This window comes from Scyliorhinus torazame, chromosome 7 (genome assembly GCF_047496885.1).
Source record: "Scyliorhinus torazame isolate Kashiwa2021f chromosome 7, sScyTor2.1, whole genome shotgun sequence".
NCBI lineage: Eukaryota > Metazoa > Chordata > Chondrichthyes > Carcharhiniformes > Scyliorhinidae > Scyliorhinus > Scyliorhinus torazame.
Window position 1 is genome coordinate 156,095,090 of NC_092713.1, and position 26,348 is coordinate 156,121,437.

At 50.5% G+C, this 26,348-nt stretch overlaps 1 protein-coding gene and 1 pseudogene across 3 annotated transcripts in view; one reads left to right on the forward strand and one right to left on the reverse strand.

Annotated features, from left to right (window-relative positions):
• The first annotated feature begins 580 nt into the window (after positions 1-580).
• imp3 (IMP U3 small nucleolar ribonucleoprotein 3) overlaps positions 581-26,348 on the forward strand; it is a 384,554-nt gene continuing 358,786 nt past the window's right edge. Inside the window, exons 1-3 of one of the 3 annotated variants that reach the window (XM_072511708.1) lie at positions 581-825; positions 10,398-10,517; positions 11,423-11,530. In XM_072511708.1, coding sequence (XP_072367809.1) covers positions 689-825; positions 10,398-10,517; positions 11,423-11,530 — 365 coding nt within the window. In that variant the 5' untranslated portion in view covers positions 581-688. The remainder of the gene's footprint in view (positions 826-10,397; positions 10,518-11,422; positions 11,531-26,348) is intronic. The other 2 variants (XM_072511706.1, XM_072511709.1) reach the window with 2 other exon arrangements.
• LOC140427336 (RPA-interacting protein A-like) lies at positions 15,223-16,250 on the reverse strand (annotated as a pseudogene).

Genomic DNA, 26,348 nt, shown 5'->3' on the forward strand with positions numbered 1-26,348 from the left:
CTCTCTGAATACACAGAGTGTCCTATAGTAACTCAGCTCTCTCTCGGAATACTTACAGACTCCTATAGTAACTCAACTCTCTTTCTGAATACTTACAGACTCCTATAGTAACTCAGCTCTCTTTCTGAATACGTAAAGGCTCCGATAGCAACTCAGCTCTCTCTGAATACTCACAGACTCCTATAGTAACTCTGCTCTCTCTGAATACACAGAGTGTCCTATAGTAACTAAGCTCTCTCTCGGAATACTTACAGGCTCCTTTGGTAACTCAGCTCTCTTTCTGAATACTTACAGACTCCTATAGTAACTCAACTCTCTCTCTGAATAATCACAGACTCCTATAGTAACTCAACTCTCTCCCTGAATACACAGACTCCTATAGTAACTCAACTCTCTCTCTGAATAATCACAGACTCCTATAGTAACTCAACTCTCTGAATACACAGACTCCTATAGTAACTCAACTCTCTGAATACTCACAGACTCCTATAGTAACTCAACTCTCTCCCTGAATACACAGACTCCTATAGTAACTCAACTCTCTGAATAATCACAGACTCCTATAGTAACTCAACTCTCTGAATACTCACAGACTCCTATCGTAACTCGGCTCTGCCTTCGGGAAATACAAATTGTGATCAGGCAGCGTCGCAGACACCGCAGTCTGTAGCTGAGGACCCCGGTAACCATGGTGCGGAAACTCAAGTTCCACGAGCAGAAGCTCCTGAAGAAAGTTGACTTTATTTCCTGGGAGGTGGACAACAACCTGAGCGAGGTGAAGGTGCTGCGCCGGTTCCGCATTCAGCGGAGAGAGGATTACACAAAGTGAGTGTGAGCGGGGCTAAGGCGGCACGAGGTGACCGGCCCGAGGAGGGGAGCTAAGGGCGCCGCCATGTTGGGGAGATGAAAGCAATAACCCCCCCCCCCCCCCGTTCTGGAGACAGCGTCTCTTCCCGCCCCCCCCCCCCCCCCAAAGAAAACCCAGAAGACTGTGTCTCTCCCCCCAAAAAACCAGTAGACAGTGACTCTCCCCTTCCCCCAGCTCAGGAGACAGTGACACCCCCCCCCCCCCCCTTCCCCCAGCTCAGGAGACAGTGACACCCCCCCCCCCTTCCCCCAGCTCAGGAGACAGTGACACCCCCCCCCCTTCCCCCAGCTCAGGAGACAGTGACACCCCCCCCCCTTCCCCCAGCTCAGGAGACAGTGAACCCCCCCCCTTCCCCCCCAGCTCAGGAGACAGTGACCCCCCCCCTTCCCCCAGCTCAGGAGACAGTGACCCCCCCCCACCTTCCCCCAGCTCAGGAGACAGTGACCCCCCCCCCTTCCCCCAGCTCAGGAGACAGTGACCCCCCCCCTTCCCCCAGCTCAGGAGACAGTGACCCCCCCCCTTCCCCCAGCTCAGGAGACAGTGACCCCCCCCCTTCCCCCAGCTCAGGAGACAGTGACCCCCCCTCCCCCCAGCCCAGGAGACAGTGACCCCCCTCCCCCCAGCCCAGGAGACCGTGTCCCCCCTCCCCCAGCTCAAGAGACAGTGGCCCCCCCCTCCCCCAGCTCGAGAGACAGTGACCCCCCCCCTCCCCCAGCTCAGGAGACAGTGACCCCCTCCTCCCCCCAGCTCAGGAGACCGTGACCCCCCTCCCCAGCCCAGGAGACAGTGACCCTGCCCCTCCCCCAGCTCAGGAGACAGTGGCCGCCACTCCACCCAGCTCAGGAGACAGTGACCCCCCATTCCCCCCAGCTCAGGAGACAGTGACGCCCCTCCCCCTGCTCAGGAGACCGTGACCCCCCTCCCCCAGCTTAGGAGACAGTGACACCCCTCCCCCCAGCTCAGGAGACAGTGGCCCCCCCTCCCCCAGCTCAGGAGAGAGTGACCCCCTTCCCCCAGCTCAGGAGAGAGTGACCCCCTTCCCCCAGCTCAGGAGAGAGTGACCCCCTTCCCCCAGCTCAGGAGAGAGTGACCCCCTTCCCCCAGCTCAGGAGAGAGTGACCCCCTTCCCCCAGCTCAGGAGAGAGTGACCCCCTTCCCCCAGCTCAGGAGAGAGTGACCCCCTTCCCCCAGCTCAGGAGAGAGTGACCCCCTTCCCCCAGCTCAGGAGAGAGTGACCCCCTTCCCCCAGCTCAGGAGAGAGTGACCCCCTTCCCCCAGCTCAGGAGAGAGTGACCCCCTTCCCCCAGCTCAGGAGAGAATGACCCCCTTCCCCCAGCTCAAGAGAGAATGACCCCCTTCCCAGGAGAGAGTGACCCCTTCCCCCAGCTCAGGAGAGAGTGACCCCCTTCCCCCAGCTCAGGAGAGAGTGAACCCCCCCCCCCCAGCTCAGAAGACAGTGACCCCTCTCCCCCAGCTGAGAAGACAGTGACCCCTCTCCCCCAGCTCAAGAGACAGTGACCCCCCCCCCCTCCCTGCAGCTCAGGAGACAGTGACCCCCCCCGCCTCCCCCAGCTCAGGAGACAGTGATCCCCACTCCCCCCAGCTCAGGAGACCGTGACCCCCCTCCCCCAGCCCAGGAGACAGTGACCCTGCCCCTCCCCCCCAACTCAGGAGACTGACCGCCACTCCACCCAGCTCAGGAGACAGTGACCCCCCCTTCCCCCCCAGTTCAGGAGACAGTGACCCCCCATCTTCCCCCAGCTCAGGAGACAGTGACACCCCCCCCCTTCCCCAGCTCAGGAGACAGTGACACCCACCCCCCCCCCCCCCCTTCCCCAGTTCAGGAGACAATGACCCCCATCTCCCCCAGTTCAGGAGACCGTGACCCCCCCATCTTACCCCAGTTCAGGGGACAGTGACGTCACTCTTCCCCCAGCTCAGGAGACAGTGACCCCCCTCCCCCCAGTTCAGGAGACAATGACCCCCCATCTTCCCCCTGCTCAGGAGACAGTGACCCCCCCCCCCTTCCCCCAGTTCAGGAGACAGTGACCCCCCATCTTCCCCCAGCTCAGGAGACAGTGACCCCCCCTTCCCCCAGCTCAGGAGACAGTGACCCTCCCCGCAGCTCAGGAGGCAGTGACCCCCCCTTCCCCCAGCTCAGGAGACATTGACCCCTCCCCCCCCCCCCCTCCCCAGCTCAGGGGACAGTGACGCCCCTCCCCCCAGCTCAGGAGACCGTGACCCCCCTCCCCCCAGCTCAGGAGACAGTGACCCCCCCCTTCCCCCAGCTTAGACAGTGACCCCCCCCCCGCTTCCCCCAGCTCAGGAGACATTGACCCCCCCCCTTCCCCCAGCTAAGGAGACATTGACCCACCCCCCTTCCCCCAGCTCAGGAGACAGTGACCCCCCCTTCCCCCAGCTCAGGAGACAGTGACCCCCCCCTTCCCCCAGCTCAGGAGACAGTGACCCCCCCCCTTCCCCCAGCTCAGACAGTGACCCCCCCCCCTTCCCCCAGCTCAGGAGACAGTGACACCCCTTCCCCCAGCTCAGGAGACAGTGACCGCCCCCTTCCCCCAGCTCAGACAGTGACCCCCCCCTTCCCCCAGCTCAGGAGAACGTGACCCCCCCCCCCTCCCCCAGCTCAGGAGACAGTGACCTCCCTCCCCCCAGCTCAGGAGACAGTGACTCCCCCCAGCCCAGGAGACAGTGACCCCCCTTCCCCCAGCTCAGGAGACAGTGACCCCCCTCCCCCCTTCCCCCAGCTCAGGAGACAGTGGCCCTTCCCCCAGCTCAGGAGACAGTAACCCCCCCTCCCCCCCAGCTCAGGAGACAGTAACCCCCCCTCCCCCCCAGCTCAGGAGACCGTGACCCCCCTCCCCAGCCCAGGAGACAGTGACCCTGCCCCTCCCCCCAGCTCAGGAGACAGTGACCGCCACTCCACCCAGCTCAGGAGACAGTGACCCCCCATTCCCCCCCAGCTCAGGAGACAGTGACGCCCCTCCCCCCTGCTCAGGAGACCGTGACCCCCCTCCCCCAGCCCAGGAGACAGTGACCCTGCCCCTCCCCCCCCCAACTCAGGAGACTGACCGCCACTCCACCCAGCTCAGGAGACAGTGACCCCCCCTTCCCCCCCAGCTCAGGAGACAGTGACCCCCCCTTCCCCCCCAGCTCAGGAGACAGTGACCCCCCCTTCCCCCCCCAGCTCAGGAGAGAGTGACCCCCTTCCCCCAGCTCAGGAGAGAGTGACCCCATTCCCCCAGCTCAGGAGAGAGTGACCCTCTTCCCCCAGCTCAGGAGAGAGTGACCCCCTTCCCCCAGTTCTGGAGAGAGTGACCCCCTTCCCCCAGCTCAGGAGAGAGTGACCCCCTTCCCCCAGCTCAGGAGAGAGTGACCCCCTTCCCCCAGCTCAGGAGAGAGTGACCCCCTTCCCCCAGCTCAGGAGACAGTGACCCCCTTCCCCCAGCTCAGGAGAGAGTGACCCCCTTCCCCCCAGCTCAGGAGAGAGTGACCCCCTTCCCCCAGCTCAGGAGAGAGTGACCCCCTTCCCCCAGCTCAGGAGAGAGTGACCCCCTTCCCCCAGCTCAGGAGAGAGTGACCCCCTTCCCCCAGCTCAGGAGAGAGTGACCCCCTTCCCCCAGCTCAGGAGAGAGTGACCCCCTTCCCCCAGCTCAGGAGAGAGTGACCCCCTTCCCCCAGCTCAGGAGAGAGTGACCCCCTTCCCCCAGCTCAGGAGAGAGTGACCCCCTTCCCCCAGCTCAGGAGAGAGTGACCCCCTTCCCCCAGCTCAGGAGAGAGTGACCCCCTTCCCCCAGCTCAGGAGAGAGTGACCCCCTTCCCCCAGCTCAGGAGAGAGTGACCCCCTTCCCCCAGCTCAGGAGAGAGTGACCCCCTTCCCCCAGCTCAGGAGAGAGTGACCCCCTTCCCCCAGCTCAGGAGAGAGTGACCCCCTTCCCCCAGCTCAGGAGAGAGTGACCCCCTTCCCCCAGCTCAGAAGACAGTGAAGCCCCTCCCCCCAGCTCAGGAGACAGTGACCCCCCCTCCCCCCAGCTCAGGAGACAGTGACCCCCCCTCCCCCCAGCTCAGGAGACAGTGACCCCCCCTCCCCCCAGCTCAGGAGACAGTGAACCCCCTCCCCCCAGCTCAGGAGACAGTGACCCCCCTCTTCCCCCAGTTCAGGAGACAGTAACCCCCCCCCTTCCCCCTGTTCAGGAGAAAATGACCCCCCCACCCCCCCCATCTTCCCCCTGTTCAGGAGACACTGACCCCCATCTTCCCCCTGTTCAGGAGAAAATGACCCCCATCTTCCCCCTGTTCAGGAGAAAATGACCCCCCATCTTCCCCCAGTTCAGGAGACAGTGACCCCCCATCTTCCCCCAGCTCAGGAGACAGTGACCCCCCCCCCCCCTTCCCCCAGCTCAGGAGACAGTGACCCTCCCCCCCGCTCAGGAGACAGTGACCCCCCCTTCCCCCTGTTCAAGAGAAAATGACCCCCCCCCCCCATCTTCCCCCTGTTCAGGAGACAATGACCCCCATCTTCCCCCTGTTCAGGAGACAATGACCCCCATCTTCCCCCTGTTCAGGAGACAGTGACACCCCCCCCCCCTTCCCCCAGCTCAGGAGACAGTGACACCCCCCCCCCTTCCCCAGTTCAGGAGACAATGACCCCCATCTCCCCCAGTTCAGGAGACCGTGACACCCCCATCTTCCCCCAGTTCAGGGGACAGTGACGTCACTCTTCCCCCAGCTCAGGAGACAGTGACCCCCCCTCCCCCCAGTTCAGGAGACAATGACCCCCCATCTTCCCCCTGCTCAGGAGACAGTGACCCCCCCCCCCCCTTCCACCAGTTCAGGAGACAGTGACCCCCCATCTTCCCCCAGCTCAGGAGACAGTGACCCCCCCTTCCCCCAGCTCAGGAGACAGTGACCCTCCCCGCAGCTCAGGAGGCAGTGACCCCCCCCCTTCCCCCAGCTCAGGAGACAGTGACCCAGCCCCCTTCCCCCAGCTCAGGAGACATTGACCCCTTCCCCCCCCCCCTTCCCCCAGCTCAGGAGACAGTGACCCCCCCCCCCCCCTTCCCCCAGCTCAGGAGACAGTGACCCCCCCCTTCCCCCAGCTCAGGAGACAGTGACCCCCCCTTCCCCCAGCTCAGGAGACAGTGACCCCCCCTCCCCCCAGCTCAGGAGACAGTGACCCCCCTCCCCCCAGCTCAGGAGACAGTGACCCCCCTCCCCCCAGCTCAGGAGACAGTGACCCCCCCTTCCCCCTGCTCAGACAGTGACCCCCACCCCTTCCCCCAGCTCAGGAGACAGTGACCCTCTTTCACCCCCCCCCCCCTCTTCCCCCAGCTCAGGAGACAGTGACCTCCCTTCCCCCAGCTCAGGAGACAGTGACCCCCCCCAGCCCAGGAGACAGTGACCCCCCCCAGCCCAGGAGACAGTGACTCCCCCCAGCCCAGGAGACAGTGACTCCCCCCAGCCCAGGAGACAGTGACTCCCCCCAGCCCAGGAGACAGTGACCCCCAGCTCAGGAGACAGTGCCCCCCCCTCCCCCAGCTCAGGAGAGAGTGACCCCCTTCCCCCAGCTCAGGAGACAGTGACCCCCCCCTTCCCCCAGCTCAGGAGACAGTGACCCCCCCTCCCCCCAGCCCAGGAGACAGTGACCCCCCCAGCCCAGGAGACAGTGACCCCCCCCTCCCCCCAGCCCAGGAGACAGTGACCCCCCCTCCCCCAGCTCAGGGGACAGTGACCCCCCCCCCTTCCCCCAGCGCAGGAGACAGTGACCCCCCTCCCCCCAGCCCAGGAGACCGTGTCCCCCCTCCCCAGCTCAGGAGACAGTGACGCCCCTCCCCCCAGCTCAGGAGACCGTGACCACCCTCCCCCCAGCTCAGGAGACAGTGAACCCCCCCCTTCCCCCAGCTCAGGAGACAGTGACCCCCCCCCCCTTCCCCCAGCTCAGGAGACAGTGACCCCACCCCCCCCTCCCCCCAGCTCAGGAGACAGTGACCCCCCTCCCCCCAGCTCAGGAGACAGTGACCCCCCTCCCCCCAGCTCAGGAGACAGTGACCCCCCCCTTCCCCAGGCTCAGACAGTGACCCCCCCCCTTCCCCCAGCTCAGGAGACCGTGACCCCCCCCCCCCCTTCCCCCAGCTCAGGAGACAGTGACCCTCTCCACCCCCCACCCCCTTCCCCCAGCTCAGGAGACAGTGATCCCCCCCCCCCCCAGCCCAGGAGACAGTGACTCCCCCCAGCCCCGGAGACAGTGACCCCCCTTCCCCCAGCTCAGGAGACAGTGACCCCACCTCCCCCCCCAAGCTCAGGAGACAGTGACCCCCCCTCCCCCAGCTCAGGAGACAGTGACCCCCCTCCCCCCAGCTCAGGAGACAGTGACCCCCCCTTCCCCAGGCTCAGACAGTGACCCCCCCCCCTTCCCCCAGCTCAGGAGACAGTGATCCCCAGCTTCCCCCAGTTCAGGAGACATTGACCCCCATCTTCCCCCTGTTCAGGAGAAAATGACCCCCCATCTTCCCCCAGTTCAGGAGACAGTGATTCCCCATGTTCCCCCAGTTCAGGAGACAGTGACCCCCCATCTTCCCCCAGCTCAGAAGACAGTGACCCCCCCCCCCCCTTCCCCCAGCTCAGGAGACAGTGACCCTCCACCCAGCTCAGGAGACAGTGACCCCCATCTTCTCCCAGTTCAGGAGACAGTGACCCCCCATCTTCCCCCAGTTCAGGGGACAGTGACGTCACTCTTCCCCCAGCTCAGGAGACAGTGACCCCCCCTTCCCCCAGCTCAGGAGACAGTGATCCCCAGCTTCCCTCAGTTCAGGAGAAAATGACCCCCCATCTTCCCCCAGTTCAGGAGACAGTGATTCCCCATGTTCCCCCAGTTCAGGAGACAGTGACCCCCCATCTTCCCCCAGCTCAGGAGACAGTGACCCCCCCCATTCCCCCAGCTCAGGAGACAGTGACCCTCCCCCCCGCTCAGGAGACAGTGACCTCCCCCTTCCCCCAGTTCAGGAGACAATGACCCCCATCTTCCCCCAGTTCAGGGGACAGTGACCCCCCATCTTCCCCCAGTTCAGGGGACAGTGACGTCACTCTTCCCCCAGCTCAGGAGACAGTGACCCCCCCTTCCCCCAGCTCAGGAGACAATGACCCCCATCTTCCCCCAGCTCAGGAGACAGTGATCCCCAGCTTCCCCCAGTTCAGGAGAAAATGACCCCCCATCTTCCCCCAGTTCAGGAGACAGTGATTCACCATGTTCCACCAGTTCAGGAGACAGTGACCCCCCATCTTCCCCCAGCTCAGGAGACAGTGACCCCCCCCCCCCCATTCCCCCAGCTCAGGAGACAGTGACCCTCCCCCTTCCCCCCGCTCAGGAGACAATGACCCCCATCTTCCCCCAGTTCAGGGGACAGTGACCCCCCATCTTCCCCCAGTTCAGGGGACAGTGACGTCACTCTTCCCCCAGCTCAGGAGACAGTGACCCCCCCTTCCCCCAGTTCAGGAGACAGTGACCCCCCCCCCCCAAGAGCTCAGGAGACAGTGTCCACCCCCAAAACTTGGGTGGTGGGACCTGGAGGCGCTGAAAGTGGGGGGGGGGGGGGGGGAGAGTGACCTGCGTGTTGGTTGTTTATAATGTTGTTTGGCTGTTCTTGTGCTTTTGTTTGTTTATATGAAAATGTCTTTAATGAGAGTTTAAAAAATACCCAGGCTTTTAAAAACATGACTGCACCAGATTCATTCATCATAGTCGTACGGCATCTTGAGTCGTAGTTGCAAGACTTGTGAGGACACGTTTCCTTCCCAGCCAAAGATGTGCCTTTTCATTCTCAGAAAGAGAAATACTCTCTGTGGGGTAGCTAGATAAATGCACCGAGATGCAAGATCTGAGAAACTTCTGATGGACCATCAATTCACAAGAGTCGAGTTGTAGAAGAGAACAGTGGTTTTAGTAAGCTGAGAAGTATGCCAGCCTGCTGCTGCTCCCGCACTGAGAGCTGGCCACAGGTCTGCCAATTATATACTTCCCCCGAGGGGCAGAGCCACAGGCATCAACACAACAACAGTAAGTAACAGTGAATAAGAACAACAGTGAACAGTGGTCTGACTGTAGTCGACGACCATCCGGTTCTTCTCCCCGGTCCTGACGACCACCACTTGTGCTCTCCAGGGGCTGTTACTGGCCTCAATGATCCCTTTGCACAAGAGTCGCTGGACCTCAGACCTGATAAAGGCCTTGTCCTGAGCACTGTATCGTCTGCTCCTGGTGGCGATGGGCTTCCAGTCAGGGGTGAGGTTCGCAAAGAGTGAGGGAGGGGGCGACCTTAAGGATCGCGAGGCTACAGACGGTGAGAGGGGGCAGGGCTCCAACGAACTTCAAGGTCAGGCTTCGGAGGTTACACTGGATATCCAGTCCTAATAAGAGGGGAGCGCAGAGATGGGGGAGGATGTAAAGTTTAAAGTTGGCATACTCGACGCCCTGTATCACAAGATTTGCGGCACAGTACCCCTGGATCTGCATGGAATGTGATCCGGAAACAAGGGAGATTGTTTGGGACACGGGGAAATGCCGGGGGGAGCAGCGCCTTACTGTATCCGGATGGACGAAGCTATCCGTGCTGCCGGAGTCGAAGAGGCAGGATGCCTCATGCCCATTGATCTGTACGGCCATCATAAAGTTCTTGAGGTGATGGGGCCGGGATTGGTCGAGTGTAACAGAGCTGAGCTGCGGATGACTGGTCTGGTCGGCGGTAGCGGGGTGGTCCCAAAATGGCGGCCTCCATGAGTCGCACGTGACGGGCGTTGTCGAAAATGGTGGCCAAGATGGCGGCCTCCACGTGGCGGGCGGCGTTAAAGATGGCAGACAAAATGGCCCCCACAGACTGCACTAGGTGGGTGACGCGGCAGAAGGGGGCGGTACCGGCAGGCACAATGCCACACTGCGGGATCTGTGAGCTTCAGGTCGGGCCTGGCAGACTTTCGATTTGGGAACTTTAGTTCGGGCCAGGCAGACTTTGGCTAAATGCCCCTTCTTACCGCACTCAATGCAGGTCGCGTTCCAAGCTGGACAATGCTGCCTGGGTTGCTGGCCCTTGCCGCAGAAGCAGCAGAACGGCCTCTAGGAGTTGGCGGCAGCCGCATGGCACCGGCATGGGACACGCCCGGGTCGGGTGATGGCTGCCCTCCGACGTCCACGAGGATGCCACGTGGTCAGGCGTGAAGGCATCCAAACACTGGAATGCTACCTCTAATGAGGTAGATAGCTGTACCGTGTCCTTGAGATCGGGGGCACCCCTTTTGAGCAGTCATTGCCGGATATAATGGACCTGACTCCAGCCACAGAGGTGTCCCGGATCATGAGTTCCGTGTGTTGCACTGCCGTAACTGCCTGGCAGTTACAATTCCTGGCAAGTACCCTCAGGTCACGCAGGAATTCTGCCCGCGATTCACCAGGGCGCTGACGCCGCGTGGTAAGATGTCGAGCGGACACCTCATTCACCGGCCTCTCAAACTATTCTTTCAACAGTGCAACCGCCTCTTCGTATGAGGCCATGTCTCTGATTAATAAGAACATTTTGTGGCTCACCCGAACTTTGAGGAGACGCAGCTTGTGCGCCCAGGAGACGTCACCGGTCCAGGAGTCGAGGTAGGCCTCGAAACAACTTAGCCAATGCTCAAAGACTGCAGCGGCTTCAGCTGTCTGCGGGTCGAGTTCAAGTCGGTCAGGCTTAAGAGCGGTGTCCATTGTGATATCTTAGCTTATTTAATTGATGGACCATCAATTCACACTAGTCGAGTTGTAGAAGAGAACAGTGGTTTTAATAAGGTAAGAAGTATGCCAGCCTGCTGCTGCTCCCGCACTCAGAGCTGGCCACAGGTCTGCCAATTATATACTTCCCCCGAGGGGCGGAGCCACAGGCGGAGTCAACAGCCTCACACAACAACAGTAAGTAACAGTGAATAAGAACAACAGTGAACATATATACAGTGGTGGATAAAAGTAGGACGAATAACGGTAAATATATATATATAGTAGCAATACGTAGTTCACCATAACTTCCCTGAGACAAATGAATTCCAGTTGAGATGGGACCAGATAGACAGCGACAGGCGAGTGTGGAAATGTAGTAAAAGCAGTTGTAAAGGCCAATTACAATTCTACTGGGATTTATTGAAAATGAATCTCAAAATCCTTGGATGGCAGTATATTTTGGGAATTGCTAACAAGGTCACCATGCTGCTGTCGTGATGAAAACCAAACTGATGATTGTTTTTGTCCAGAGCTTCCAAGACAATGGACAATTTGAGTTTAAAACTGACCTAATCACTTTGAGATTAGTAGTGATAATTGGGGATCGTGGTTCACAACTTGTGTTAGGTTGTTTTCCTTAACTATGACTTGCTAATGGCCTGAAATTATTATTTTTTGAAGTGGGTACAATATAGCCAATGGTTGCCTTTATCCAACTTGTCTTTAATTGTCCAGCCAAAATGTGGAACCAGTTATTTCACGGCGGAAAATTCGATTTTCAACCTTTTTATTTTTAACAGGTACAATAAGCTGAGTAGGGCAGTTCGAGAATTGGCACGCAAAATCCGAGACCTTGATGAGAAAGACTCCTTCCGGACCAAGAGCACTAGCCGACTATTGGAAAAACTGTGAGTGCTTCCAACTCAATTTTAAGTAAAGCAAGAGGAAATAAAAAAAAAAATATGAATTTAGAAGTACCCAATTATTCTTTTCCAAATAAGAGGCAATTTAGCGTGGCCAATCCACCTATCCTGCACATCTTTGGGTTGTGGGGGTGAGACCCACGCAGACACGGGGAGATGTGCAAACTCCACACGGACAGTGACCCGAGGCCGGGATCAAACCCGGATTCTCGGTACCATGAGGCAGCAGGGCTAACCACTGCACCAGCGTGCCACCCCAAAACAAGAAGAAGTTAATTGACTTTGGGAAAGAAAACTATGGGTATGTTTATTGTTTGAAGATTGATTCCACCTGGTAGCCTGATGATATTGTGGCCAGTTATATGCTCCATTTGAGATCTGATAACTCCTGAGGATCTCTGATCCCACTGGAGGATCCTGTATAGTTTTGTATAGCATATTTCCATTGAATAATCAAATGAGCTCTATCGTCTGAAAAAGGGGCCAAATAGCAAATGCTGGAAAAACTCAGCTGGTTTGCAATGTTTTGAGTCAAATATGACTCTTTGGAACCCGAGTTGTATATTTCTCAACCTGGTGTGATTCTCATTGCTTAGTGAATCAAGCTAACATTTTTGTTGATTTGTTCCACATTTTGCTTATATGCATAGGACCATAAGATCTCGTGCTCGGGGGCAGTCACAAGTTTTTCCCCACATACACTGAAGGACAAAACGCGTTCTGATCAATATAAGTTATTTGGATTCATTATTATCTTCATCCTTTTACTCATAATTCTTTATCATGTGTCATTTTGAGGTTCTTCCTCTCAACATGCATCTAATCAGGTCACACCTACAACTATTTTGTGGGCATTCTTAGGTTTCATTCACCTATTATTGTTTTGTCTTTTGTTGTCACAGCCAGGTTTGTAAAAGGTGCTTTCATCCTCATTCTGCCTGATTTTAATACTGAATTGACCATTGCTTCCAATATTTGCATCCAATCTGGCAATCACTGAGCTCCCTCTATTTTGTGTCACTGTGGAATCTCCCAGTTCTTCCATGAAGGCTGAAGGAAATGCTTGGTTCCCCAAGAATATTTTCAGGACAGCAGACATCTGGTCCAACAGTCTCACTTTGAGAACCAAATGCCAGTTAGAACCAGTAGCCAGTCCATATGTGACACCTTGGAACATTCAAGGAATTTTAATGCTAGTCCTGATCCAGGGATCCTCAGGTTGAATTTTATCAATCTTCTTGTACAATTTGTTCAAGTTCATGATGTATTCCAGGAACCTGGCTGTTTCCCAAAATCTATCAAAGTTTAACCATGTCTCATTGACACTTAAAAGGTAATCTTTCTTGTAAATTTCATCCGTGGCATCAAACAGAGGGTCCAAACCTTCATTACCATCTAATTGACTGACATCCATTTGTTGTGATCCCGCTGATGTGACTACTGGACAAGTCTGATCCCAGAATGAAACCTGGCTTGATGGACTTTTTTTTTTTTACAAACAGTGGAGGCAGGTTACTGAACAAATTGTGACGAGTCTGCTGGTGACCTTTTTATAAAAAAAAAAAAAATTTAATTTAAGAGTCGCCAAATCAGTTTTTTCCCATTTAAGGGGCAATTTAGCATGGCCAATCCACCTATCCTTCACATCTTTTGGGTTGTGTGGGCGAAACACGAGGAGAATGTGCAACCTCCACATGGTCAGTGACCCAGAGCCAGGATTGAACCTGGGACCTCAGCATCATTGGGCAGCAATGCTAACCACTGTGCTGCCCTTGCTGGTGACCTAACACAGAGTAAAACATTTCTTAAATAAGAAACATGGACTATAGTATGCCAGACACACAGGTTAGAAAAATCTCAATATAAACACAAATAAAATGATTCAAGTGTTCATGATTCTTTCACCCCAGTTATATCCTCACAGATCCATACAAATTCGGAAAGATAACCCAATTTAAAATATCAATCTAATATTCCAATATTCAGGGTAAGTATACAGTACATGTGAAACAATTGGCAAACTATGGTCAGACATGCCACACTGTAAATGACAGATGTGACCAAAGTAGATTCTCATCAACCCACCCAGAAGCTTGTCACACCGTGAGCTAATCAGCCTCCAGAGATTACTTTCCTCTGGATCTCTGTGTATACCCAAGCTTCACCTTCCAAGCACACTTTCATGTGCCATGCCAAGCAGAACACCTCTGCTCCAAAAGGGTACTTTTACACTTTGGGCCTGCAGCACTGAGTCACCAACCTTTGGCTGTGCTCTCGAATCTTCAGGTATCACACGAGCCCACTTTGTTTCAAGTCTGCTCCCTACAACTCTCTCTCTTTTATATGGAGCCTACTACCGTGCTTCTTTTCCTCAACTTTATTTGACAGGATCTGCTTCTGATGTCCAATTTGCCCCTTACCTGGAATCTGGGACCTGTTTCTGCTCCACTTCCTGGTTTGGAATCTTCTTTATTTGGAGCCTTCTCCCTGTCCCCATATCTGTGTCCTGTTCCCTGGGACACCTTCACTCCAATGGTGTTGCTTTTCAGACCACCTGACCTGCAGTTTCGCATTGTATCATTTCTTTTCCTTGTGCACCGGTCCGGTTCCCAGCCAGAAGATATGAAAATAGATGAACCGTGCATGTGCGGACCTATTTCTGGCTGGCACATGAACAGAAGCCCCCAAGCCTGATGTGAACTGTAATTCTCCGAACCACAACTCTAATTTTTTAGAAGTTTTCTTTTTGTTTCACCTCACATTTCACACCTTTATTTCTGATTTTACTTCTTATTGGAAGTGACCATGCCAATGCCAGACCCTGTTTTCTGTTTGATAGGGACATAACCCTTGTCTGCAAATGCACTTTATTCTTCACTGGACATGTGGTTTAGACTCCCAAGAAAATTTGGAGGGTGATCACATCCCCGGCAATTTACAATTGCTTTCTGCTATTTTCCCCCATGGCCATTAGGATTTTCACTTTCTGTCTGAATTTCTTTTCTTAGGTTCTAACCTTTAGATAAGCATTCTCTGTTCCCATGTTATAATTCAGGAAGGATTGAACTGGAACCAATTTTTAGACTCTTCCATCAGCATTTATTTACAGAGTTGCAAATTGCAAGCATGGCCCTCTTAACCAAACAGAGTTTCAGTTTGTATCTTTTATTTTTGTCACTTTTATTAAACAATCTTACTGAAAACGATACAAGCACTTCCAATTGTTAGTACATCCAGACACACAAAACAATCTTCATTGGATTATGACCATGACCATCTTGAAGAACAAGAGCAGCAGATACCTGGGAACTCCACCACCTGGAGGTTCCCCTCCAAGTCATTCACCACCCTGACTTCAAAATATATTGCCGTTCCTTCACGGTTGCTGGGGCAACATCCTGGAAGCCCCTCCCTAACAGCACAGTGGATATACCTACATCTCAAGGGCAGTGGTTCAAGAAGGCAACTCACCACAACCTTCTGAAGGGCAACAGGGGATGGTCTAACCAGTGACACCCACATCCTGTAAATGAATTAAAAAAAAATTAGAAGTAGAATACAGAATGTACAATAAAGTGCCATGTGACACAGCTCGTGTTGTTCTTATTGAGCTGATTTAAAATCTGAGGACCAGAATTCATCATTGCTCTTGCAAGAGATCCAGGAACACACTGTAACTATAGGACAACAGACAGGTAATCGCAGGCCTTACAGCTCATGAGCGTAGGTTCTGCTTCTGTGCTGTTTATCACTGTGAAGCTTGGACAATGTGCGTATAGAGTACAATGTTCAGTGACACTGCTCAAGAAGAGCTTGAATTTGCTGCACTGTCACCTTCCTTGTATTAATGCTCATCCCACAGAGGCAAATTATAAATTCACTGCTCACATTTAGATAGTTTCCTGTTACCAACGGCATGTGATGAATTAAAAAAAAAATATAGAATTTGCAGTGCAGAAGGAGGCCATTTTGCCCATTGAGTCTGCACCGGCTCTTGGAAAGAGCACCCTTCCCAACCACACACCTCCACCCTATCACCCATAACCCAGTTACCCCACCCAACACTAAGGGCAATTTAATACACTAAGGGTCAATCCACCTAACTTGCACATCTTTGGACTGAGGGAGGAAACCAGAGCACCCGGAGGAAACCCACGGAGACACTGGGAGAACGTGCAGACTCTGCACAGACAGTGACCCAAGCTGGGAATCGAACCTGGGACCCTGGAGCTGTGAAGCAATTGTGCTAATCACTATGCTACCGTGCTGCCCACGGTCTGTCAGGAACATAAAATCCATCAAGAATGGCATTCAAGCAGACTTCATCAAAGCGTAAGCTTGTCCCATTCTCCTCTGTGATGGCATGTTCTTTGTTGAGGAACTCCTATTGAATTTCATTAAGTTGTTCTAATTCACTTATGTTCTCCAAGTATTCAGAACCTCTGTTAAACTTCCCTTTTTCCACAGCTATGGGAAATGGGCATCTAGTGCTTTCAGAGCTCTCCATTCTTCTGCCATCACCTCTTACACGAGCAAAGATACATTCAGGCTGCAGTTTGGATTCTATCCCACAAGCCTGTACCTGTCTTAACAGCTTTGCCCAACTGTTCTTCAGTCTTTCTACACACCTCTTCCTATATGTCTCGTTCCAGTGGGCAGGGTGGCTTTTATACAGAGCTCTGAGCCTGGAATGCGCTTCCATCTTTTCACTAAGGTCCGTAGCTGGCCCCCTCACACAGTGGGGCTCAGGCTCAGATCCGGTTCTCAACTGCCAATTGGTGGCATCGCTGCTTATTTTTAGTGGTAAAAGTGACTACCCAGTTAATGCTCAGCACCTGCATACAATTAAACACAATTAACATGCAATCAACACAGCTGAATGTATGACCACCAATGGTGTATCAATTTTAACGTCGAGGATTTGCATGACAACATATTTGGAGGAGTGCGGTTTTTTTTGAGGGTCCTAAGGCTGGTGGGGGAGGGATGGGTAGGGTGGGCTGAGGCCATATACAGATTTGAAAAAAATGGATGATATTTTAAAATTTTTGTTTATCTGGGATCCAATGTAAGTCAACAAACACAAGTATAGGACAATGGTACTTGGTGCAATTTAGGATAGGGCTAAATTTCAAATGGCCTTTAAGTTTATGGAGGGTGGGAGACGGGTCAGGAGTGCATTGGAATAGTCAAGTCTAAAGGTCCGGATGATTGTTGCAGCAACAGATAGACTGAGGTCAGGGTGGAGTTGGGCGATGACATGAGGGTACCTGTGATTACCCGGTTGTAAGGTGCTCTCTGGTGACTGATGAATATGACCTCCTGTGAGGTTCCCAAACTGTGATCAGTGTCATTTTCATCCTTCGTCTGATTAACTTCATCTAGGCAACATGTATTTGAGTTCCTCCTGCTTGTTTGCCCTGTTTTAAATTCACTGGGGAGCACTGTTAATATTACAGTGCCTCACTGAAAATGCGAAGGTGTATTATTATCTTCAGCATGATGTACAGTGTTATATCTGTAAAATCTCATATACTCGACCAGTGGATTAATCAAAAGTTTTACCAAGAAGTCTTTATTGACGAGGAGAACAAAGGACAACACAAGTATAAAATCAAATTAAGTTTATTCAATACAGGATATTAACGCAATAACAGTCACTATAAAGATTTGTGAACTTGGTCAAGCCACAGGAGTTTGAGCCGCAGGTCCGATTCTCTTAGTCTCGTGTTCCTCATGGCCGTTGTCAGAAAGGTGGGTCTCGCTGGCTGCTTGCTCCCTTCTCTGGTCCGTTTTCAGAATGGTCTTGATCGCCTCCATGCCGAGTCTTCGCTGCGGTGTGTCTTGGGTGTCTACCTTTATCCCACTCCCTTCATGCCTTTTCAGAAACTTCTCTGGCTTTCAGCCAATGGGACCTCGGGAGGGGTTCCCAACACCCAATGGATTTGATGATGGCCGTTTGAGGGGACACCGGGGCCCGCCTCCAGGTGTCCATCTCTGGTGGTGTTGCTCACGCATAACCTGTTGCCACATAAGGTAACCGTGGGAATTCTGGGCACCCGAAAGTCTGGTTCGATCCAGGCAACCCAAAACAAATTGGTGCATATCAATAAAACCGATTAGGGCGACAGGGTGGCGCAGTGGTTAGCACTGCTGCATCACTGCGTCGAGGTCCCAGGTTCAATCCCTGCCCTGGGTCACTGTCCGTGTGGAGTTTGCACATTCTCTCCTTGTCTGCGTGGGTCTCGTCCCACAACCCAAAAGATGTGCAGGGTAGGTGGATTGCCACACTAAATTGCCCCTTAATTGGAAAATAAATAATTGGATACTTTTTTTTAAAAAAAATCAATAGAACCGATTATCTCCTGATGTGTGATTGACAAGGTAGGTCCAGACACGTCCAGGCAGTTTGTCTGTTGTAGTGTATTTGACTTTGGTTAAGTCCAAATTCCCATCAGCCTGCCTGAGGTTCACTGCAATTTGGTTTAAAGTGTCCGATTCTTAATTTAAGATGTCCAATTTTATTGGGCCTAAAATCCAGACCTTGCCAGGTTACCACAAAAGAGAGCGATCAATGGAAATGCTGATTTATAGCAACTGCAAGTGACCTATAAGGCTCAATTGGATGCACTAAAATGGCGTATTAAGACTAATAGCTTCAAAGTTCTTGCAGCGGCCATGTATTTCTACAAAAATAATGTGAATTATCAGTAATTTTGAGGAAAAATTTACAACATCACCTCATCTTCTGCAGACAAGTGGAATGTTTCTGAGTGTTCCCAGAATCACAGAATACTACGGTGCAGAAGAGGCCCTTCGGCTCATCGAGTCTGTACTGATGCATAAAAAACCCGACCTGTCTACCTAATTTCATTTGCCAGCACTTGGCCATAGCCTTGAATGATATGATGTGCCAAATACTCATCCAGATTTTGTGGGTCTCGCCCCCACAACCCAAAAAGATGTGCAGGGTAGGTGGATTGGCCCCGCTATATTGCTCCTTAATTGAAAAAAAAAAAGAATTGGGTACTCTAAATTTTTTTTAAAAGTGCTCATCCAGATACTTAAAATTTTTTTTTAAAGTGCCTAATTTTTAAAAATTCCAATTAAGGAGACAATTTAGTGTGGCCAATCCACCTATCCTGCACATCTTTGGGTTGTGGAGGTGAGACCCCCACACACACAGGGAGAATGTGCAAACTCCACACGGACAGTGATCCGGGGCCGGGATCGAACCCAGGTCCTTTGCGGCGTGAGGCAGCAGTGCTAACCACTGTGCCACCGTGCTGCCCATCCAGATACTTTTTAAAGGATGTGAGGCAGCCCACCTCTACCACCCTCCCAGGCAGTGCATTCCAGACCGTTACCACCCTCTGTGCAAAAGGCTTTTCTTCAAATACCCCTTAAACTTCTTGCCCCTCACCTTGAACTTGTGTCTCCCTCGTAACTGACCCTTCAATTAACGAAAACAGCTGCTCCCTCTCCACTCTGTCCATGCCCCGTATAATCTTGCACACATCGATCAGGTCGCCCCTCAGTCGTCTCTGCTCCAGTGAAAACAACCCAAGCCTATCCAACCTCTCTTCATACCTTAAATGTTCCATCCCAGCAATATTTTGGTGAATCGCCTCTGCACCCCCTCCAGTGTAATCACATCCTTCCTATTTGTGGCGGCCAGAATTGCACACTGTACTCCTGCTGTGGCCTCACCAAAGTTCTATTCAACTCCAGCATAACCTCCCTGCTTTTGTATTTTATGCCTCGATTGAAAAAGGCAAGTGTCCCATAAGCCTTTTTCACCACCCTATTAACCTGCCCATCTGCCTTCAGAGATCTATGGACAAAAACATCAAGGTCCCTTTGTTCCTCGGACCTTCACATTGTCAGACCATTCATACTTCATGGCACATTACTCCTTCCAAAGTGTATCACCTCACACTTTCAGCGTTAAATTTCATCTGCCACTTTTCTGCCCATTTGACCATCCCGCCCATATCTTCCTGTAACCCAAGAGACACAAACAATCTCACTATTCACCACCTGGCCAATCTTTGTGTTATCTGCAAACCTACTAAACCTTCTCCCTCCACATAGTCATCCATGTCGTTTATATAAATGACAAACAATAGGGGACCCAGCACAGATCCCTGTGGTTTGCTACTGGACACTGGCTTCCAGTCACAAAAGCAGACGTCTGTCACTGCCATCACTCTCTGTCTCTTACAGCTAATCCAATTTATAAAAAAAAAAAATTTAAAAAAATTCCAATTAAGGGGCAATTTAGCCTAGCCAATCCACCTACCCTGCACATCTTTGGGTTGTGAGGGTGAAACCCACACAAGCACTGGGAGAATGTGCAAACTCCACACAGAAAGTGACCCAGAGCTGGGATCGAACCTGGAACCTCGGCGCCATGAGGCAGCAGTGCTAACCACTCTTGGGTGCAGACAGATGTGAGGTGTTTGTTCAATACCCTACCAAGGCCCTCCGGCTCCAGCCACAGATTTCCCTGTTGGTCCATAATGGACCCTACTCTTTCCCTGGTTATCCTCTCCCTAGACTATCTTGGGATTTTCCCTACTTTTACCAGCCAAAACTTTCTCATATCCCCTCTTTGCTCTCCTAATTGCTTTCTTAAGACTTGCACTTTCTGGACCCCACTGATGCCTCCATTGATTTGCTTCTCTCTTTTCCTTCTCATCGTATCCTGAATGTCTCTGGTCATCCATGATTCTCTGGGCTTGTTACTCTTTCCTGTTACTCTAGAGGGAACATGTTGACCCTGTATACTCCCCATTTCCTTTGTAATGCCCACCCCTCTCGCCTCCAACTGTAAAGTTATTTACCAATTTGCTCCCTTTTACTTGATATCATCTTCGTGGAACTGTTAAACATCTTATAATCATTAATGGTGTTTTTGTTGCATTTCACAGAAAATATTTTGACTAATGTGTCAACGTGGCACAGTGGTACTACCCCTGCCTCTCAATTGAAAAGTGATGTTTCCACCCCACTCTCGGTCGTGGGCATGTTATGTAGGCTGACAATTCAGTGCCATACTGAGAATCTGTGTTGTTCCAGGAGCTGCCTTTGGTCTTCAGTTTGTCAAGGTGGATGTAGAGGTCATGTAGCACTATTTAAAAGGGGTCCTCATGATTTTTCAACCAATGCTTATCCCTCAATTGACATCACCAGAAAAAAGATTAACTGGCCATTCATTTAATTTACAATTCGGGACCAGCATGATTCTTGGATTTGTCTACATAGCAACAGTGATTGCACTTTGACAATAAATAATTGCCTGTAAAGGACTTTGGGATAACAAGGCATGATGTAAGCGCAAGTTATTTCTTTCAATTAAATTGCAGCTAACCACCAGTACACAAATACATGCTTTACAAATTTGTCACAACAAGCTGTTGCTACATTGTCACCATGCCAACCATCCCAAATTCAATACCAATTAGTCATGCTGGAATTGTGAATTTGCCATTTTTCTGCTTGCTGGTGCAATTTTAGTCCATGTTGGTCCCACTCTGGTGTTGTTACCCTAAATTATTTGCATGTGTGTCACTATTTTTCCCTTCCCATGGTCCTAGGGGCTGGTTTAGCACACTGGGCTAAATCGCTGACTTTTAAAGCAGACCAAGGCAGGCCAGCAGCACGGTTCGATTTCCATACCAGCCTCCCCGAACAGGCGCCGTAATGTGGCGACTAGGGGCTTTTCACAGTAACTTCATTAATTTCACAGTAATTTTCATTTCATTGTCTTCAGCTTTTTTTGTGTTCCCCCCCCCCCCCCCCCCCCACCCCCCCGCCATCAAAATCTTCACTGTTTGCCTGTTTCCCCCCTATGTAAAGTTTTGTTGTGTTTTGGATACTTCACAAATGTTATTTATGTGACTGAGGCTGAGAGATGGGAAGTAAAGTTTTGAAAAATATATTATTTGATGGGATGTGGGCATCACTGGCAAAGCCAACATTCACTGGCATACCTAATTGCTCTTGAACTGAGTGGCATACAGGTAGCTAAGAGTCAACGACATTGCTCTGGATCTGAAGAGGACAACAGATTTCCTTCTCTAAAGGGCATTAGTCAACCAGATGTGGTTTTCATGACAGTGGATGATAGTTTCATTTCAGTTTACAATTCCTCATTTTTTCAATTGAATTTAAATTCCACCAGCTGGTGGGATTTGAACAGGTCGCCGAGGCCTCTGTGTGATTAGTCCAGTGACATTGCCACTGCGCCACCATCTCAGCTTACATTTTATAGCTTAGCTGTCTTTTGTTGCTCTGGTTATACACCTATCACGTACTGTAATTTACAGCCCACCAGACAATCCTGCATTCACATTGATCTTTTCTCTCTCCACCCTGACAGAGATCTAGGGTGAGGATGGCAGTTTTTACTTACAGTAACAATGCTGCTGCCACATGGGGAGCAATGCCATGGGAGATTTGTTTGAATTGGTTCTGAGCATTGTTGGAATAAATGTCACTGTGCTGAAGGTAGTAAAGTTGTGTTTTTCTTGAATAATTCTGTTTAGTTATTAACCTCTGTATTAATGGTTGAATTGAAGGAGGATGCAGCTCATGTACGCTGCCATGTAGACAATGGCTCAAGAACCTATAATCCGGGGCAGCACGGTGGCGCAGTGGGTTAGCCCTGCTGCCTCACGGCGCTGAGGTCCCAGGTTCGATCCTGGCTCTGGGTCACTGTCCGTGTGGATGGAGTTTGCACAGTCTTCCCGTGTTTGCGTGGGTTTCGCCCCACAACCCAAAGATGTGCAGGCTAGGTGAATTGGCCACGCTAGATTGCCCCTTAATTGGAAAAATGAATTGGGTTGTCTAAATGTATTTAAAAAAAATAGGAATCTATAATCCTTTCAAGAGTTGAAAAATGTGCAGAGAAATTAAAGGCTTTAGCGCATTCTGCTGATGTAAAGCTGTAGACATGTCCCTTCTTGGTTGACCTTATCAGGACAGATCATGATTATACAATCTCTTCCAATCAGAATGACAACCAAATCTGCTGCTGATTTGATACTTGGTGTACTCCCATGGGTTAATAGTTCACAATTTTCTTTCAGTGGACAAGAATACATTATGTTTGAATACAATAAAATGGCGTTCAGCGCTTGCAGCTCTAACATTCTCTATACGCCTGACAGTTCTGGTGTGGGTGTAGATTTGAGCTATTGACAGCACAAACTGACTATTATCTGCCCATGTCGAGCATAATGTTTGGGGTCTTCAGGAAGTTGGGGGAGGGATTGTGGAGGTGGTGAGTGATTTTTGAGTTAATACAAATACTGCATATGGAACTTACTGCGAATGATGAAGATTTGTGAAATGAATGTGGGGCCAAATCTTTATCTTCTATTACCTCGTTCAGGAATTCCTTCTTCACCTAATTGAGTACATCATTTTTGACATTTGGGTGAGAAATGGCTCTTTCTTTCTTAATATAAAGTATGCAGGTGTCAAATGGGATAAATCCCATGAGTTCCTCGTGCATCAAAAATTGGAGCAACGTATCAGCGTCTTTGTTGATCATTTTAGAGTTGAAGTTTGAAAAATTAAATGCTTGATTGACAAACAATGCAATTAGAGAAATGAAAATGTTCAAATTATGGTATACTATTGGAGCATGTCTTCTATTGTGCAAAAGGTGTGCATTTTATTGATACAGATATCCTTTTGTTCCATTTAATCCTAATGTGACAAAGTGACCGAATTGGTAACTGGGATTTTATTGTCTATTTATCTCCAGTGGAATAAACATATGCTGTTGTTTATCATGGAGCATATATATGGTAAAATCATCTGAATTGTTCTGTGGTCAACGTTACAGTAACTTGGTAATCTCAGGGCTTGGAAATAGCTGTAAACAAGAAAGAAATGTAGATTCTTTCAGCTGACTGTTTCTACATGCATGTTTATTTGAATGTACTTGGTTATGAAGCCTGGATGTATTGTAACTTCTGGATTACTTGGGTCAGAGAAATGTAAATAAACTGCTGGTATGGTGCAGTTGTTTCATACTTTGAGGAAAGAGAGCTGGGGTCCAGCTGTGCTGGTGTTATAAAACAACATCTTCTCAATGAATACTCGAATGCTACAATGGTGATTGTTTATAAGTGTTAAATGGAATGTATATGCTCCTGCTAACCAGTTTATTTGGAGACTTTATACGGAATGGTTTCACATCAGAGTATTTCTTCTGAGTCTGTTATTGATATGTAGATTTTGGATTTGTTACAGTACCATTATGGCATACCTTTTCTCTTGAGCAGGATTCTTTCCAGCCCCTACCACCTCCCCCTGACCCTTCTGCAGCATAGTTACTGATCGTCCTCTGGTGCCGTACCCAAGTGATCATCCTTTATCTTTTGCCTTTCCTGCATTTGTGAATGTTAGCAGGTTAGTTGTCAGTGAAATGTTTTAGGGTAGAGCACAGTGATCCTGTGTGCAATGTTAGCAGGGCTTCCAGGTTTTGAAGAATTCTGCTTTGGACACCATGAAGTAGGCTTTGTAGTCTTCACTGTGTGAATAGGAGTCGTTATTAACATATGGACAACTATTTACATATGTACAATAGAGGGTAGAGGTATGGAGCTGACTCCATCCTTGGTCTTTACACATCTCTGTCCTTCTATACTGACCCTACTCTGAATCATGCGCTGCCTTACACAACTGTGTGAGTGGGACACATCAGTCCCACATTAACCCTGTGTGTACCAGACTTTGCACTACACATTTCAAAGTTAATTAGTTCATTGGCACCCAAAATGCTGTTCAATTTGAGATGAGCCAAGCATGGATTTGGAATTAAACCTGAGAAATTCAGCTGACATGGCTCAGGGATATAACAATTCGTGACTCACCCTTCTGCTTAACATAGTTAATATCTTGACATGCTGGGTTTTGTTTTTTTAGTCCGTTTTTTAACTCCTTATGTTATCTGGCTACTGCAGTGGAATTTGGGTTTGTGGATTGCATCGTAACATATGTGAACATTTCGCTTCCAACTTTTTGCTAACCTACTTGGAGCGGCAGCAGAGTCACAAATAAAGGTTTTCATCTTAAAGATTTAAATAATGAAGAGAAGAGGCATATGGTAAATGTGATGGGTGAAAAAGTAGTGAGTTGATCAAGACCATAATTTCACTTGAATTCTAATGTTGATATTTCATAATGGTGCTAACAAGCTGTTGTGTAAATCCAAGTCTGATACTGACCTGTGGTGAAAGGCTGTGAAAGGACTGCTGAGAGACTCTTGCTTTGTTTACTGTGAAGTTTGGTTGCTTCACGATGTAGGATTTGAACTATAACTTCAAAGTTGTTTCTATTGTTTCTTTTTGAAATTGCTTTGTGTGAATACTATATGCTGTATTTTCCATGTGATCTGAATTTATTCTAGTCTCTTTGTAAATCTTTTGAAGTTTCATCAAGCCATATTATGAGGAGTACAGAGTAAGGAATACACAGCAAACTTTTTTTTATTAAGGGCTATTTAGCGTGGCTAATCCACCTACCCTGCACGTCTTTGGGTTGTGGGGGTGAGACCCATGCAGAGAATGTGCAAACGCCACACGGGCTGGGATCCAACCCGGGTCCTTAGCGCCGCGAGGCAGCAGTATTAACCACTGGGCCACCGTACCGCACTACAGCAAACTTTTAAACTCATTCAATGCAATATACAAAATGGAATTGCCATCTTCTGAAGTTTTTGCCATATGTCAGTAACAAAGTTAGGTTATCTCCTAGGTCCAATAAATGTAAGATCTTATCTAAATTTCTCCATTGACTATGTTTCTTCTGGCCTCAGTAACGGTTTCACCTGTTGTTTCTTCTCACAAGAAAATAATTGCTTTTCTGTCTGGGTGTACAGTGATACTGTAATAAAAGAAAACGCAAACAATTCTCAGGTCAGGCAGCCACTGTGGAGTGCGCAACAGTTAACGGGGAGAAGGCAGGAGAATAGGGATGAGAAACATATTAGTCATAATCTAATGGCGGAGTAGACTCGATGGGCCGAATGGCCTGATTCTGCTCCTATATCTTATGGTCTTGTAGTCTGTGGCCTTTCATAACACAAGCTGTGAACTTTTCAAATGTTATGAAGTTTTAACTTTCTGCTTTGACAATGCAATCTAATTGTTATTTGCCAACCATTACCGTCTATATCAATTGGTTCATCTCTGTTTAACAGACATATATTTTAAAAAATAAATTTGGAGTACCCAATTATTTGTTTTTCCAATTAAGGGACAATTTAACATGGCCAATCCATCTAACCTGCACATTTTTGGGTTGTGGGGGTGAAACCCACGCAGACATGGGGAGAATGTGCAAACTCCACACGGACAGTGATATTATTTTGATTCATTTACGGGATGTGGGCATCGCTGGCTAGGCCAGCATTATTGCCCATCCCGAGTTGCTCTTCAGAAGGTGGTGGTGAGTTGCCTTCTTGAACCGCTGCAGTCCCAGAGATGTAGATACACCCACAGTGCTGTTTGGGAGTGAGTTCCAGGATTTTGACCCAGCGACAGTGAGGGAAAAGAGCGATATATTTCCAAGTCAGGTTGGTGAGTGACTTGGAGATTAACCTCTAGGTGATTGGGTTCCCGGGTACCTGCTGCTCTTGTCCTTCTAGATGGTAGTGCTCATGAGTTTGGAAGGTGCTACATAAGGAACCTTGGTGAGTTACTGCAGTGCATCTTGTAAATGGTACACACGGCTGCTGCAGGGCATCGGGGTGGTGGGATTGAATGTTTGTGGAAGGGGTAGGAAT